The sequence below is a fragment of the Gopherus flavomarginatus genome, chromosome 6 (assembly GCF_025201925.1).
Source record: "Gopherus flavomarginatus isolate rGopFla2 chromosome 6, rGopFla2.mat.asm, whole genome shotgun sequence".
Taxonomy (NCBI): Eukaryota; Metazoa; Chordata; order Testudines; family Testudinidae; genus Gopherus; species Gopherus flavomarginatus.
The window spans coordinates 127,595,789-127,612,786 of NC_066622.1; the positions used below are offsets into that span (position 1 = coordinate 127,595,789).

General features: G+C 46.1%; 1 protein-coding gene and 2 long non-coding RNA genes across 4 annotated transcripts in view; 1 reads left to right on the forward strand and 2 right to left on the reverse strand.

Annotated features, from left to right (window-relative positions):
- The window catches only part of FHIP2A (FHF complex subunit HOOK interacting protein 2A), a 48,145-nt gene extending 45,421 nt beyond the window's left edge, over positions 1-2,724 (reverse strand). The window contains exon 1 of the mRNA XM_050958978.1: positions 2,634-2,724. Within this exon, the coding sequence (XP_050814935.1) occupies positions 2,634-2,678 (45 nt within the window). The 5' untranslated portion in view covers positions 2,679-2,724. The remainder of the gene's footprint in view (positions 1-2,633) is intronic.
- On the forward strand, positions 2,310-16,125 carry LOC127053786 (uncharacterized). 2 transcript variants are annotated; one of them, XR_007775114.1, is made up of 3 exons: positions 2,310-2,661; positions 10,951-11,053; positions 15,633-16,125. It is a non-coding gene; the product is annotated as an uncharacterized LOC127053786 (long non-coding RNA). The 2 variants fall into 2 exon arrangements; XR_007775113.1 differs by lacking the exon at positions 2,310-2,661 and adding an exon at positions 2,666-2,751.
- On the reverse strand, positions 3,460-4,083 carry LOC127053789 (uncharacterized). Its single transcript, XR_007775117.1, has 3 exons — positions 4,040-4,083; positions 3,781-3,936; positions 3,460-3,730 (listed from the first exon to the last, which is right to left on the reverse strand). It is a non-coding gene; the product is annotated as an uncharacterized LOC127053789 (long non-coding RNA).
- Positions 16,126-16,998: the final 873 nt, after the last annotated feature.

Here is a 16,998-nt window from a genome sequence, read left to right on the forward strand (position 1 = left end):
AACCACAAAAGAGTAAAAACTGGGATTAGAAATTTAGGAGTTTCTGGGTCTCAGTCCTGTGGTTAGAATACTGTACTGCACCCCTCTTAGAGAGAAAGTTGTAGACATGCTCAATACCCTCTCACTTTTGAGTTCATGTTTCACTCTTACGGTTATAATTCTTGCTATTTATATCCTAATAATGCAAATACTACTGCACATAATAGCTATGACTGTGATTAGCACCACAACACTTGTTGAGCTTACTCATAGGAATAAGAGACACAGGATGAGGACTTCAACTTGTAAACAGGATGCCAAGAGGTGAGCATTTTGGTTCACAGCAGTCACAAAATTACATGCCTCCCATTTTTTTAAATTTAATTTTATTTTGTTTTATCCTCTAATTGCATATAATATCTTTTAATATCTTTACTGATAGGCATATTGATTTTTCTTAGTATTTCTTGTGGCCCTAAAATGAACACAGGTACTTTTGATTATACTGGCACACAAATAAGTAAACAATCATGTAAGCCCAGTTCTGAGAATAATATTTATTAGTTAACTTTCATTGCAGAGCCAGCAAGAATAAAAGTCTTTAACCCAATCCTGTCCCCTTACTCACTTAAGCAGTTCCACTGAAGACAATGAAATTGCTCACAAGAATACTGTTTCCAGGGACACACATCCAGTATTAGTTGGTCCTACATACATCTTCTATTTATTATTGTATTTGTACAGGTCACCAACACAGTGTTTTCATTGAAATCACTCTCTTTTTAAAAAACTTCACTCACTGGTGGTTTTATAGTTTTAAAAAATATAGCCTCAGTAAGAAGATGATCTTGAAAACAAACACAAGCCTAATTTTACATGTGACCAGTCTTACTGAAATCAATGCGACTACTCACATGCATAAAGTTAAGAGATCACAGCCTAAATTAACACTTGAACATGCATCTCCCATCAGGTATTAACAACTTTAAGGCAGACCAGTTTTCATCTCTAAGAACATTAAGGGTTACTTTAATAAATGTTATGATTATTCCTATTATTTCGCTGCTAATCTTTACCATCCAAACTAAGGCTGTATTGTTTCAAGCTCCAATCTTGCAATCATGCCCACTGAAGTCATGGGGCTACTCAGGTGCATAAATCTGAGTATGTGCATAAGTGTTTGTAGGATCAGGGCCTTACATGTTTCACAGAGTTGTCAATATAGTCACTTATCTCAAAACACTTTTCAGAGATAAATAAAAAAAATAACAGTAAAAAAGACAAATTAAGACTTACAGGTCAGTGAGAAAAGGTACGTAATTCATAAACTATTTTAAAAATCTGGATCTTGTGAAAAACAAATACTATATGCAAATAGCTAAAATAAAATAAACCCATCTTGATAAACAAATCATAGCTACATAGTTTGCAAAAGCAACAGGTTGAGAAATAGGCCCTGCTATGTATCAGAGGGTAGCCGTGTTAGTCTGGATTTGTAAAAGCAGCAAAGAATCCTGTGGCACCTTATAGACTAACATGCTCCAAAACGTCTGTTAGTCTATAAGGTGCCACAGGATTCTTTGCTGCTTTTACAGGCCCTGCTATTTAACTTCCCAAAATGCAGCCTTTTTGGAGGCTATGCAACTGACTTAGCCTGGTAAAAATCCAGTTTGATTTTTCAGTCAATACATTTAAAACAAAAAATATTTATGTATTAAAAAGCAGACTTTCTGGAGACTGTTAACCGCACAGGGCACCAAAGAGAGACTCTGGTGTAAGGAAAGCCTTACACTGCTACACCACACTGACTGAGAAAATCCTGGGCAGCTCCCCTAACCCAAGTGTATTTTTATTTGGGTCTGCAAAGCACCCAGAAACAATAACTAATCACCACGACTGAAGGTATCCTCAGCTCTGCCTTGGGGCAAAGGGGAGCTATTAATGGGAATGCTGCTGCACGCTGGCTCTAAAGTCCTGTAGTGGGAGGACGATGCACCTCCACCGCTCTGCCCTTTGGGGCGGCAGGTGGCGGAGATTGGGCTTATTGGGGGTTTATTAACGACGATGCTACCGGGGGCTGGGCCTGCGGGGGATTTCTCAGCCCGTCCCAAAGGAGAGATCTTCGCCTCTCCCCGCTGGCTGCCGGGGACAGGGGGGTTATGCCAGTGACCCTGGCCGGGGTGATCGCTCTCCACGGGCCTAGGGTGTCCTGGCTGCCCTCGGCTGCCCCTTGTGGCCCCGCGGCGGGGAGGGTAAATTCACCCCTTCGCCGGGGAAGGTGAAGGGAACAGCGCGGCTAACACCGGTCACCACGCACCCGCCCGGGCCCCCACCCCTCGCCGCCCTGCCCTGGGGGCGGCCAACCAGGGACCGCTCCCCGGGCTGCGGGGGGCGGGGAGGGGCCGTAACAGCGCCCCCCCCCCCCCCCAGCAGACACAGGAAGGGGCACAATGGGGATCGCGTCCCCACCTCTGCCACCTCCCTCCCCGGCAGCGGGATCCAGGGGGAGGCGGAGGGGCAAGCGGGGACCCGGAGCAGGATCAAGGGGAGAGACGGGGCAATCAGGGAGCGTGTTTCCCCCCGGCGGCCCCGCTCCCCACTAGGCCCCAGCTGGATCCCCGGTGTGGCGTGGCCGGGCCGGCCGGCGGCCTTACCGCCTCCACGGCGTGCTGCAGGATGGAGGTGAGCTTGGAGAACATCCTGTCCCTGGACTGGAGCAGCCGCTGCCGGGAGGATCGCGAGAGCTCCTCGATGCGCCGCCGCCGCTCCAGGGTGAGGGCTGCATGCGGGGGGCCTGGGCGCGGGGATCGGGTAGGGGCGCAGCCAGGCAGCCTCCGGCTCGCCCTCCCCGACAGACACCGTGGCACTGACACCCGCCCGCTCTGCGGCGCCGGCTGCTGAGGAGGCGCCTTTCCCCGCTCGGCCGGCAGGGGCCGCTGCCTCCACGGCACAGAGCGGAGCTGGGGGGGAAATCCTCGCTGCTGGGGCTGGGAGCAGGGCCGGCTCCAGGCCCCAGCGCGCCAAGCGTGTGTGGGGGCGGCACGCCGCGGGGCGCTCTGCCGGTTGCCAGGAGGGCGGCAGGCGGCTCCAGTGGATTTCCCGCAGGCGTCCCTGCGGCGGGTCCGCTGGTCCCGCGGCTTCGGGGGAGCATCCGCAGGCACGTCTGCGGCAGGTCCACCGGAGCCGCGGGACGGCGAGCGGCACAGCGCTCCCCACGGTGTGCCGCCGTGATTGGGGCGGTGAAATGGCTAGAGCCGGCCCTGTCCGTGAGCCCCGTCATGGAGCCTCCTCCTGCTCTAGCCCCAGTGGCACCAGCCCCTTTGTTAGTCCCACGGGAATCCCACCTCTCGCCCCAATGGCACCAGCCCCTTAGTTAGTCCCACGGGAATCCCACCTCTCGCCCCAATGGCACCAGCCCCTTTGTTTGTCCCACAGGAACCCCCCCCTCTAGCCCCAATGGCACCAGCCCCTTAGTTAGTCCCACGGGAACCCCACCTCTAGCCCCAGTGGCACCAGCCCCTTTGTTAGTCCCACGGGAACCCCACCTCTAGCCCCAATGGCACCAGCCCCTTAGTTAGTCCCACGGGAACGCCCCACCTCTAGCCCCAGTGGCACCAGCCCCTTTGTTAGTCCCACGGGAACCCCCCACCTCTAGCCCCAGTGGCACCAGCCCCTTTGTTAGTCCCACGGGAACCCCCCACCTCTAGCCCCAATGGCACCAGCCCCTTTGTTAGTCCCATGGGAACCCCACCTCTAGCCCTAATGGTACCAGCCCCTTTGTTAGTCCCACGGGAACCTCACCTCTAGCCCCAATGGCACCAGCCCCTTTGTTAGTCCCACGGGAACCCCCCACCTCTAGCCCTAATGGCACCAGCCCCTTTGTTAGTCCCACGTGAATCCCCACCACTAGCCCCAATGGCACCAGCCCTTTTGTTTAGTCCCACGGGAACCCCCCATCTCTAGCCCCAGTGGCACGAGCCCTTTTGTTTAGTCCGACGGGAACCCCCCACCTCTAGCCCCAATGGCACCAGCCCTTTTGTTAGTCCCACGGGAACCCCACCTCTAGCCCCAATGGCACCAGCCCCTTTGTTAGTCCCATGGGAATCCCCCACCTCCAGCCCCAATGGCACCAGCCCTTTTGTTTAGTCCCACGGGAATCCCCACCTCTAGCCCCAATGGCACCAGCCCCTTTGTTAGACCCACGGGAACCCCACCTCTAGCCCCAATGGCACCAGCCCCTTTGTTAGTCCCAAGGGAACCCCACCTCTAGCCCCAATGGCACCAGCCCTTTGGTTTAGTCCCACGGGAACCCCCCACCTCTAGCCCCAATGGCACCAGCCCTTTTGTTTAGTCCCATGGGAATCCCCCATCTCTAGCTCCAGTGGCACCAGCCCTTTTGTTTAGTCCCACAGGAATCCCCCACCTCTAGCCCCTATGGCACCAGCCCTTTTGTTTAGTCCCATGGGAATCCCCCACCTCTAGCCCCAGTGGCACCAGCCCTTTTGTTTAGTCCCACGGGCACCCCACCTCTAGCCCCAGTGGCACCAGCCCTTTTGTTTAGTCCCACGGGAATCCCCCACCTCTAGCCCCAGTGGCACCAGCCCTTTTGTTTAGTCCCACGGGCACCCCACCTCTAGCCCCAGTGGCACCAGCCCTTTTGTTTAGTCCCACGGGAATCCCCCACCTCTAGCCCCAGTGGCACCAGCCCTTTTGTTTAGTCCCATGGGAACCCCCCACCTCTAGCCCCTATGGCACCAGCCCTTTTGTTTAGTCCTATGGAAACCCCACATCTAGCCCCAATGGTACCAGCCCTTTTGTTTAGTCCCACAGGAACCCCCACCTCTAGCCCCAATGGCACCAGCCCCTTTGTTTAGCCCCATAGGAATCTCCTTGTTGACCCCCATATTTTGGGGGGGAAGTTCCTTTTATTCAGCCTATAGACACAAGAGATCCCATATTTGGGGGGTTGGGGAAATCTCCTCTAACAGCTCCACAGGGACTAAGGAGTCCATTATTTTTTCTGAGGTGGGTGCACCTGCGGTGGGGAGGAATCTTCTCACCAGCCACATAGACACCAAGGATCCCATACTGGGAGGAAGGGTGGTGGAGTCCCTTTCATCCTGCCTATAGAGATCAGAGATTCCCATATGATGGAGAACTGGGTAAAAGGAAACATGTTAAGTAAAAGCATTAGCAAAGGGTAGAAATGATGGCAATTTCAGGTCTCTGTCAAACAATGGGACCATAGGTCTGTCATTCCAATCTTGCAAACTGGTTTGTTTGGAAGTACCCGCAGGGGGCTCCAGTCACTTCATGGGGCTCCTCATGGATGGAGTAGCTTGCAGAATCAGGGCCACTGTAAGCTTTTATGCACGTGCTTAACTGTACACAGCTGAGTAGTCCTGGTGTAAGGGTCTGATCCTTCCGATATTTTCCCATTTGCTTAACTTTACTGCTGTGAGCTTTGAAGGACTGGGGTCTAAGTGCATGTGTGATTGGGGCCTAAATTTAACGTGACATGACAAGTGAGAGTTAAAACCAAACGAAACTGGTTTTTGCAAGTGAATAATCGTACATAGGTACTTGAGGAACAGTGGCTACTGCGGAGCACAGCTAGGACATTTCTTTTTCATAACAAAAGAAAGCATAGTAAAAATGTTTTGTTTTTATTGAGGCTCTTATTTTCAGGTTACTAAATTTATCTTTTCTAGGTTGCCCAAGTAGCCATATTTTACAGTATGTTCTTAGATGTATGTTTTGTATATGAGCAATGGTAAAGAAGTTGAGGGTATCTCTGCATGTATCTTATGTATTGAGGTAATTAATCCATTTGATCATATGTCTGGAAAGTGTCCATAATGTGAGATTAAGATAAAAAGTTTTAATTGGCCTTTTTCAGTGTGTTTGGACCTGTTTTATCAGTAAGTTCTTTGAGGCAAGGGCCATCATTTTATTATTTGTTTGTACAGAGCCTAGCATGATGTGGTCCTGGTCCAGATGGAGTCTCCTATGTGCTTCCAAAAGACAAATAATAATAATAAATAATATTTAATATAGTATTCAGACCAGGGGTGTCAAATATACAGCCTATGACCTACAGGACATAGTCTCTTCTTTCATTTAAAAAAGAAGTAAAATTCTAGCCCTCATGGTTTTGAAGTAAACTTTCCAAATTGAATAGAATGTAACGGATGCCATGATGTCTGCCTGCAGCTTCAGAAAGCTTCAGACAATAACTCTGAAGTGTTAATTCCCTAAAGCCCAGGGATGATACTTCTGTGTCAACATCAGCTATTTAATTGCTGATTCTTTTAGGAGGTGGACTTTCAAATGTAGTAGGAGTGAAACAAATTGGGAGGTGGGAAATGGGAGTAGCTGCAGAGAAGAGGAAATGCAAAGGGAAGAACAAAGGAGACAGGAAAAAGGGAGAAAAACATAGCAGAGCGGGAAAGAAGAGAAATAAAGGGCAGATATGGTGGTAGTCCTACAGAAGAATAGATTTTTCTCACTGAACTATGCTGAATGTGTAAGGTTCTGAACAAACACCACCTAAAAGTTTAGTTATTAAAAGGCCAGGTTCTCTGCTAACTTCTCAACGATATCAGTGGGAGATTGCTGTAGATAGAGGGAAGTATGCAATCCTGAATTTATACCCTGCCCATAAATCATAATTGAATATGGGATTTGACTCCTGCACAGAATGACACCTCTGATCTAGAGACACAAGGTGAGTGAGGTAATATCTTTTATTGAACCATCTTCTGATAGTGAAAGAGACATGCTTTCAAGCAGGGCTGGCTCTAACTTTTTTGCCGCCCCAAGCAAAAAAGAAGAGCGCTGCCCTGCTGTACCCCCCCCCCGTGAGCGCCGCACTGCCGAAACCCCCGCCCCCTGAGCACCACGCCCCCCGAAACCCCACCCCCTCCAAGCCCCGCCCCCTCTGAATACCGCACTGCCTCAAGCCCCCGCCCCCCTCCGAGCGCCGCGCCAGCCCCCGCCCCCCCGAGCACCATGCTGCCCAAAGCCCCGCCCCCGAGCACCACGCCGCCCGAAGCCCTGTCCCCTCCAAGAGCTGCGCTGCGCCCCCGCCCCTCCTCTGAGCGCCGTGCCAAGCCCCCGCCCTCCCAAGCGCTGCACTGCCCGAAGCCCCGCCCCCCAAGTGCCACACCGCTCAAGCCCCGCCCCCGAGCGCCCCACCGCCAAAACAAAAAAACCCCTCCAGCGCTGCCCCGATGAACCAAAACAAAAAAACCCAAAAAACCAAAACTCGATCGCTGCCCTGCCCCAAAGTGCCGCCCCAAGCACGTGCTTGGTCGGCTGGTGCCTGGAGCCGGCTCTGCTTTCAAGCTACACTGAGCTCTTCTTCAGGTCACCACCAGAAGGTGGTCCGATAAAAGATATTGTCTCACCCACCTTGTCTCTCTTGTATCCTGGAACCAATACGGCTAGGATACTGCAAACCCCTCATCTACGGCACATGATTTCTTCAGTGTGAATTTTTGGGGACTTTCTTTGAGGTCCTATATTTTTACTAGGGTGTCTAGGAGAGTGTGAGAGTTTTAAATGATATTTACAAGTGCAAAAATATTTTTTTTCTGGGTGAGACTTACCCATCAATATGGGTAGCAGAACAAACAAAAAAAACAGTTCATCATTTTAGGCACCTTGAAGATATACACGGAGACAGTTTTATAACAATGAAAGTATTTCTAAGCATACTTCATAATTTATGAAGTCATAAATCACTCAAAGACAGATGGTAAAGTAGAACACAGTTTTTCCAAGTACTTGAGGACCTCTTATTATTCTAAGAGTGCCTTTGCACATAAAACAGTTTAAAAAACATCTAGAACATTTAGATATGTTTAGAATTAGTTGTATGGTCATAAAAATGAGACCCTGCAAGAACTGCTCAACTCTGAATTCCTCATTTTAAGAAAAGAGAAGAGAATCTTACTATTTTATGATTACTCCTAAGCACCCCCTGAAGCCTATACATAACAAATTGAGTTAGTGAGAATAATCTCCAATACATAGGGCTTGAATCTGTAGCCACTCTCTGTGCAGAACTGCAACTGATGCTATAGAATCTGGTCCATAGTGCATATATTGTAGCTGTGCATTTTTGTAGACTCCTGAAATAGTTCAAACTATCAGACAAAAATATGTAGGTATCTCAGGCCTTGCACTACTGGATATTTTTTCAACCAGTGCTGGTTTAGGCTGCACCAGGGCAAAGCACTATCATAGAAATAATTTAAAAAGTGACTTATCTATGACAGTGCAGAAAAACTCAGTATAGACATGCTTAAGATATACCCTTGGGCTCCTGGGGATGATTCAGTTATGGACATAAAACCAGCGTCACACCATATAATAATCCCATTTTCATCTGCTGATTTAGGACTGATTCTGTTTCCACTGAAATCAATGGAAACTTTTCCATCAATTTTAATAGGAGTAGGATCAGAGCTTTGCAGTGCTGTGTTTTGTGGGACATATAATTTATTTTGCAGGATAGGGCATTCTTCATTGTTGTAGTGAGATACTGAGGTCTGTAATAGTAAATGCCGTGCATTAGAGTTTAGCTTCCTGCTTTAAAATGGATCAAGAAGTAGCTGAGAGTCAACCATTTGAATCAAGAATTAGATTTTTTTGGAACAATAGCTGTCTTTTATCTCCTAAATATTCAGGAAATTGTTCAGATTAAATTAATTTAAATGGAAGAGACAGTGATGCAATGCACTAGCTTTTTATATCTGAAGATATAGCTTCATATCCTATAAAGCTTGATGGCACCACTCCAGTCTATAATGGATATATTTGCCAGAAGAACCATAGAAGAACATCCCTCAATTTGACTTTTTGTTCAGGAGAAGCTCAAGATTTGTCTGGCAAAATTTTGTAAGCCAGAATGAAAGTACATTAGAATACCTATGAACTTTCTGCACTCTGCACCATAATTTCTTATGTTCATGATGACGAAATTCACACCCAGACTTTCAATGAATGATTAGAGGGATATTTTGAAGATAAATTTAAGAATGGGATTGTGTGTTGTATGTTTTAGAAGTTTACCACAAAATTAGCTTTCTCTGGGGAGGGCTAAAGTGACCATAAACCACCTTTGTGTCCTCCTGATTCCAAGCTGCTCTAGGTGCTGAAATGGCCCCATGGGGATTTCTTAATTTATAGCAGCCTGCCCTCTGCTGTCTATGGGTGGCAGTGATGTCCAGAATCCTGTAGAGCAGGGGTGGGCAAACTTTTTGGCCCGAGGGCCACATTGGGGTTGCGAAACTATATGGAGGGCCGGGTAGGGAAGGCTGTGCCTCCCCAAACAGCCTGGCCCCTGCCCCTATCGGTCCCCTCCCACTTTCCACCCCCTGACTTACCCCCTTAGAACCGCTGACCCATCCATCCCCTTCTCCCCACTCCTTGTCCCCTAACCACCCCCTCCCGGGACCCCCTACCCCAACTGCCCCCTCCCCGGGACACCATCCTCTATCCAACTCTCCCTGCTCCCTGTCCCCTGACTGCCCTGCCCCTATCCACACCCCTGCCCCCGACAGGCCCCTGGGACTCCTATGACTATCCAACCCTCCTGTTCCCCGTCCCCTGACTGCCCCCCCAGAATCCCTGACCCATCCAACTCCATCTGTTCCTTGTCCCCTGGCCGCCCCCTCCTGGGACCTTCTGCCCCTAACCACCCTCAAGGCCCCCCAGGACTCTCATGCCTATCCAACCCCCCATTCCCCATCCCTTGACTGCCTCCGGGAACCCCTGATTCTTTTCCACCCCTCTGCTACCTTCTTCCTTGCCATGCTGCTCAGAGCAGCAGGAGCTTGCAGCCCTGGAGCCGGCCATGCCCCCACTCTGCCTGGCAGGAGTGGCGTGCCAGAGTACTGGTGGCGCGGCAAGCTGAGGTTGCGAGGGTAGGGGAGGGGCCGGGGGCTAGCAGGGCTGGGCAGCACGGTTCCGTGGGCCAGATGTGGCCCGCAGGCCATAGTTTGCCCACCTCTGCTGTAGAGCTACACACTGGCTCGCGCTCTTTCTCCCATGAAACATCCCCTCCTGCCCCACTCCAGCATGTCCCCCATGCCAGTGCTTGCAGTGTGGATGGACCCTGTAGGACAATAACTGTCCTACATCCTGCCTGTGGTGGGAATTTTCCATTGTTCATCTCAGGAGTTACCACAGGAGGGAAAATCCTTGCCAATATTTTTTTTAAATCCTTATCTGCGACACTAATATCTCAGATTATTAAACCTGCAGGAATTTAAAAATCAAATTGATTTTCACTGTATATGCTGCTTGTTTATTTTTTGTACTTTGGTCAAGTTTCTTGTCAGTTTCACTTTCAGTTTATTTCACTTTCTGGGTCTTATGCATTACCATGGTGCTGTTGTGTTTGGGAAATGTTTACATCCCCTATAATCAAACAAACCTGTGTTCATTACTATTTTTGAAAAACACTAAAAGCATTTCTATTCTTAATAAATTTGGTAAAATATCTATGAGAACCCAAATTTGGGGACCAAACTGCATGTCAGTTTCTCTTTAAGCCTACTGTTTTAGAAGATCAGCGTGTGTTTTCTTTCTCTGAAATACTGTAGTTGAACAGGTAAGATTGAAAACAAACAAGGGCAATGTCTTTGTATTTTCAGGAGGGAGTATTTTGTGAATGTTTTTCTTGGGTGGAGGAGGGGAGGTTGGAGTTGACAGGAAGGGCAGAGAATTTAATTTGCATAAATTTGCATAAAATTAAAAATGTTAAGACACAGTTGAACAAATAAGTGTCATTAACAGTAACAGAGTCCATGATTGATCAAGGTTTTGTTTGGAAGTGGGGTAGGAGAATAAGCTAGATCCCTAAAATAGCTTTAATTGAAAATACTAGAATGTGTGTGTCACAGGGTGTGGATTTGCCAGTTTACAAGGGGTTAACTTCAGCATCCATCCCTTCCTTTGCAGGTATTCAGTGGAAGGAGTTCGTAAAGGGCTCCTGGAAAGGGTGAAATGTCTCTGGGAAGATGGGGTTCCCTACCGAGGCCCTGATGACTGGATTGATCCCCAGGTTAAAGGAATTTTTAGCTTAGGGGTATCATGTTTAGATTTATGAAAATAAAGATCTTCCCTGATGAGCAGACCTTACGGTCTGCTGTTTTGTTTTGTTTTGTTTCTGCTTAGTCATCCAACTAGTTTAGACCTTGATTGAAGCTAGAGTTTGTGATAACCAGGTACAGGATTCTTATCCCATGAAGGGGCTAATAATCTAGGTAAATTGACCTGACACCAAGATTCCAGTCTTATTAGAGTTCCTTTCAGTGCAAAAATATCAGTGTAGCTTTGCAGAGTCTATGGGGAATCAATAGATTTAAAAAAAAAAAAGACAATTGACTCAATGAGAAGGAAAGGTTACACAGCAACACAGAGACTGAGTCAAGACTAGACCCAAGCTTCTGAGTTGCTGTGTAAATTTGAGCAAATCATTTGGAGTTCTAATCCCAGCACTGGCATTGGCTCTCTTTTGTGGACTTTGTCAGGTTAATCTGAATTTTCAAGAGATGCCTCTTGTCATGGTATAAATCCCCACTCTGAACCTTAGCGTCCAAAAGATGGGGTACCAGCATGAATTCCTCTAAGCTCAATTACCAGCTTAGAACCTGTAGCGCTGCCACCAACCAGGAATTACAGTGCCTGGTACACTCTGGTCCCCCCAAAACCTTGCCCGAGGACCCCCAAGACCCAGACCCTCTGGATCTTAACACAAGGAAAGTAAACCCTTTCCCTCACCATTGCCTCTCCCAGGCTTCCCCTTCCTGGGTTACCCTGGAACATCACTGTGATTCAAACTCCTTGAATCTTAAAACAGAGAGGAAAATTCACCTTCCCCCCTCCTTCTCTCTCCCCCTCCCAGACTCTCCCTGAGAGAGAAAATAATCCAAATACAGAGAGAAAATTAACCTCTCTCTCCCCCACTTCCCTCCTTTCTCCCCACCAATTCCCTGGTGAATCCAGACCCCGTCCCCTGGGGTCTCACCCGAATAAAAAAACAATCAGGTCCTTAAACAAGAAAAGCTTTTAATTAAAGAAAGAAAAAACAGTAAAAATTATCTTTGTAAATTTTTAAGATGGAATATGTTAGAGTCTTTCAGCTATAGACACTGGGAACACCCTCCCAGCCTAAGTATACAAGTACAAATTAAAATCCTTTCAGCAAAATACAAATTTGAACTCCTCCCAGCCAAATACACATTTGCAAATAAAGAAAACAAACATAAGCCTAACTCGCCTTATCTACCCAATACTTACTATTCTGGACATATAAGAGCCTGTAAGGAGAGAAACCTGGTTGCACATCTGAGCCCCCAGAGTGAACAACAACCAAACACTAACAGCACACACAAAAACTTCCCTCCCTCAAGATTTGAAAGTATCCTGTCCCCTGATTGGTCCTCTGGTCAGGTGACCGCCAGGCTCACTGATCTTGTTAACCCTTTACAGGCAAAAGAGATATGAAGTACTTCTGTTCTATTAACTCTTACTTATCTGTTTATGACACCTCTGATCCTGGGACTCCAACTAAAGGCCTGATTTTCAGAGGCAAAAGTTCCTACAGATATTTGCTGCTCAAAAGCCTATTCCAAATGTAGAATGTGTGCCATTGAAGCAAGCTGTCAGGATTCCCTCCCCACTCTAAACTCTAGGGTACAGATGTGGGGACCCACATGAAAGACCCCCTAAGCTTATTTCTGCCAGCTTAGGATAAAAACCTCCAGGCACAAATTCCTTCCTTGCCCTTGTACAGCATGCTGCCACCACCAAGTGATTTAAACAAACATTCAGGGAGGGCCCCTTGGAGCTCTATCTCCCCCAAAATATCCCCCAAGCTCTTACACCCCCTTTCCTGGAGAGGCTTGAGAATAATATCTTAACCAATTGGTTACAAAGTGAGCACAGATCAATCCCCCTGAGTCTTTAGGACACTGAAAAACAATCAAATTCTTAAAAGAAGTTTATTTAAAAAAAGATAAAAGAATCACCTCTGTTAAAATCAGGATGAAAGATAATTTACAGAGTAACAAAAAGATTCAAAACACAGAGGATCTTCCCTCTAGGAAAAACTTTAAAGTTACAAAAACAGGGATAAACCTCCCTCTTAGCACAGGGAAAATTCACAAGTTACAACAAAAGATAATCTAATGCATTTCCTTCCTATTACTTACAATTGATAATTTTAGAGGCCTTTAGTTCAGGTATGGCTTAGGGAGATGTATTTTCCCTGCCCTGATTCCTCACTGGCCCAGAGAGAACAACAAAGGAACACAAAACAAAAACCTTCTCCCACAGATTTGAAAGGATCTTCTCCCCTCATTGGTCCTTTTGGTCAGATGCCAGCCAGGTTACTTGAGCTTCTTAACCCTTTATAGGTAAAGGAGGGATTTTATGCTACCCTTAGCTGTATGTTTATGGCACAAGCACATTTTTATTCCATTGGAAATCTCCTAATCCTATATCTGTTAGCATATAAGAAATTACTTAAATCAGTAAAATATTGTAAAGTTTGGTCAGTTGCAGCTTTATGTTTGTATAGATGGTCAAATGAACACACAGACAAAAAGGAAGTAAACACATGTATATGTCTTTTTTTCTTCATTGCCTTTTGGGCTCCAGTTACAGATCCAGTTGTGTATGCAATATTCTCATCTATTTGTAATAGACAGATACTCATCTCTGTAATCTGCATGCTCCCACTGCCACAAATTATATCTGACCTTACTTTTCTATTGCATGAATTGATTTTGTATGCATGTGGGGTTCAGTGAAGAGGGCATGATTTTGAATAGATTAATTTGGTGGGCAGAAATAGTGGTGGGCACAGTTTTGGCCCATCAGTTGTGTGTGCAGATGTAGTTGATTTTATTTAGGTGTCTAACTACCTGATGAAGGCCACATTAGTTAGCTATGTAAATGACTTCACTTGAATCTGCATATAATTGTGGGTACAAAAAAGAGGCCAAATTTTAAAAAATATCATGTAATGTTGAAGTAAATCTTCTGTTGATGGTTTTCAGTCTGCTATTACTGAGGGCAGGTGTATGCTACCACCTAAATCGATTTAACTTATGTTGCTCTGGGGCAGAGAGGATAAAAATCAATGATTTAAAAAAAATTCAGAATTTTTATATTTAAATTGGATTTTTTTGATGAAAAGCTTTTTGAGGAAAATACTTATCTAAAGATATGTTTTAATTAAGATACATTATAGCGCAAAAATACCTCATCATGGAATAGGGATTATAAATTCTAATTCTATACTATGAGACAATATATCCATGTAATGTTTAAGAAAAGTTTTGTAAATGATTTCCAATAGTTCATGGATTAGGGACCTAATCTTCTGGGGTGAGAAATAGAAATATGTAAAGGTGAGAAATAACAGACCTCAACCCTATTGTCCCTTTGCAAATTTGTATACACAGAATCAATCCCTTCCCTCTCCCTAAAGTGCAAAGTTTCAAAAAGTTCAATGAATAGAAGAAAGTTGGGGGCAGAATAGATCTGGACAAGGAGAAGAAGTCTGGAGATAAATGTGAGAAGGGAGGACTGGCAGTAGAAACAAAAGTGAAACTGTTTGAGCAGCATATTCCAGAAGTCTTGAGGTCTTTCTGAGTGTAGCTTTCATTGATTTGAGATGTACTATACCAGGGGTAAGCAACCTATGGCACGGGTGCCGAAGGCGGCACGCGAGCTGATTTTCAGTGGCACTCACACTGCCCAGGTCCTGGCCATCAGTCCAGGGAGCTCTGCATTTTAATTTAATTTTAAATTAAGGTTCTTAAACATTTTAAAAGCCTTATTTACTTTACATACAACGATAGTTTAGTTATGTATTATAGACTTATAGCAGGGGTCAGCAACCTTTCAGAAGTGGTGTGCCGGATCATCATTTATTCACTCTAATTTAAGGTTTCGTGTGCCAGTAATACATTTTAACGTTTTTAGGAGGTCTCTTTCTATAAGTCTTTAATATATAACAAAACTACTGTTGTATGTAAAGTAAATAAGGTTTTTAAAATGCTTAGGAAGCTTCATTTCAAATTAAATTAAAATGCAGAGCCCCCTGGATCGGTGGCCAGGACCCGGGCAGTATGAGTGCCACTGAAAATCAGCTCGCATGCCGCCTTCGGCACTCATGCCATAGGTTGCCTACCCCTGACTTATAGAAAGAGACCTCCTAAAAACGTTAAAATGTATTACTGCATGTGAAACCTTAAATTAGAGTGAATAAATGAAGATTCGGCACACCACTTCTGAAAGGTTGCCGACCCCTGTACTATACCATTCTCTCACTAGAAGGGAAAACCTATAATGGCAGCAGGCCATAAAAGAGACACAGTTTGGGAGTAAGACCCATTTAAGAAATATATGTTTGCTGATGATGTTTTAAAGAAAGTCGCACCAGTGACAGTTCATGGAAGTCACTTAAGCACTTAGATTCAGAGACTGATGAAGTGACAATCTCACTTTTAACAGCAGTAGCTTCTTCTGCCGGTGTAGAAAGAATATTTTCTTCCTTTGGGCTAATACATGCCAAATTGAGAAATCATTTGGGACCTGAAAAAGTAGAAAAGCTTGTTTTTCTTTTCCAGATTATGAACAAACAGAAAAATGAAGGTGAAGAGAACTGAGTTAGCTCCAGAAGCCAATATTTTAAGTTTCTCATGTTGACCTGACTGGCATAGTTGATTTAAATTTTTTTTTAATATTTCATTTAACTATTTTAGTTAAAAACAATTTTGACGAAAACAGACTTGATTTTAAAAAACTTGAATGTTTAACTAAATTCAAAAATTCATATGCTTGTTTTGTTAAAATATTATATGTTTGCTGTTGAAGAAAAAAAATCCAGAATACATAACGTTGTTGTTTTAGTTAAATAAAACAATTTAAATGTCTGGTGATGTTCTCCTAATACAACATGGCAAGAAAATCCTCCAAATATTAATGATTAAGCTGTTGAACTGGAGATATTTATTAAGTAAGTCATTGGAAGGTGAACTATCTGCTTCAATTACCTTTGGTAAATAAAATAACCAAACAATCATTCATTTTCTGATAGAACTGTAAAACTAATCTGAAAAGTTTTCCAAATAAATCACTTTAAAAATGTATAGTGTGTACCTTCTAAAAATGAAACCTACATCTATCTTTGAGTTGTGAAGAATATGTATTAAGGTTATAACAACCAACAGGAATGCACTTTTATGTAGAAATCCATGATTAAATCGAGTCTTCCTGACTAGTGATTTAAATAAAATCCACCCTGCTCAGGGGTGTGAAAAAGACAGCCCCAAGTAATGCAAGTTACAGCAATCTAAGCACTATCCATGCTGGTGCTATGCCAGCAGGAGAGCATCTCATGGAAATGGAGTAATTATGCCAGCAGGAGAGTGCTCTCCTGTTGGCATAGAGCAGACGTGGGCAAACTATGGCCCATGGGACCATCCTGCCCGGCCCTCGAGCTCCCGGCCAAGGAGCCTAGTGCTCGGCCCCTCCTCTGCTGTCCCTGCAGCCACGTGGGCTGTGCTCTGGCCCACTGCTCCCACTGGGCAGCGTGGGGAGCGCAGCTGGCTATGGCCAGGTGTCGTGGCTGTGAGGTCCTGCTGCTGGTAAGGGAGTGGGGGGGTTGGGTAAGGAAGCAGGGGGCCCTGGTGGGCAGTCAGGGAGAATGGGGTGGTTGGATGGGGCGGAGGTTCTGGAGGGGCGTTCAGGGGATGGGGAACAGGGAGGGTTGGGAGTGGGAGTCCTGGGGGGCCTGTCAGGGGGCGGGGATGTGGATGGGGTCAGGGCAGTCAGGGGACAGGGAGGAGCAGGGGGGTTGGATAGTGGATGAGAGTCCTGGGAGGGCTGTCAGGCGGCGGTGGTGTGGATAGGGGTCAGGGCAAACGGAGGTTGGAGAAGGAGCAGGGTAATCAGGGGCCAGGGAGGAGCAGGGGGTTGGATAGGGGGCAGGGG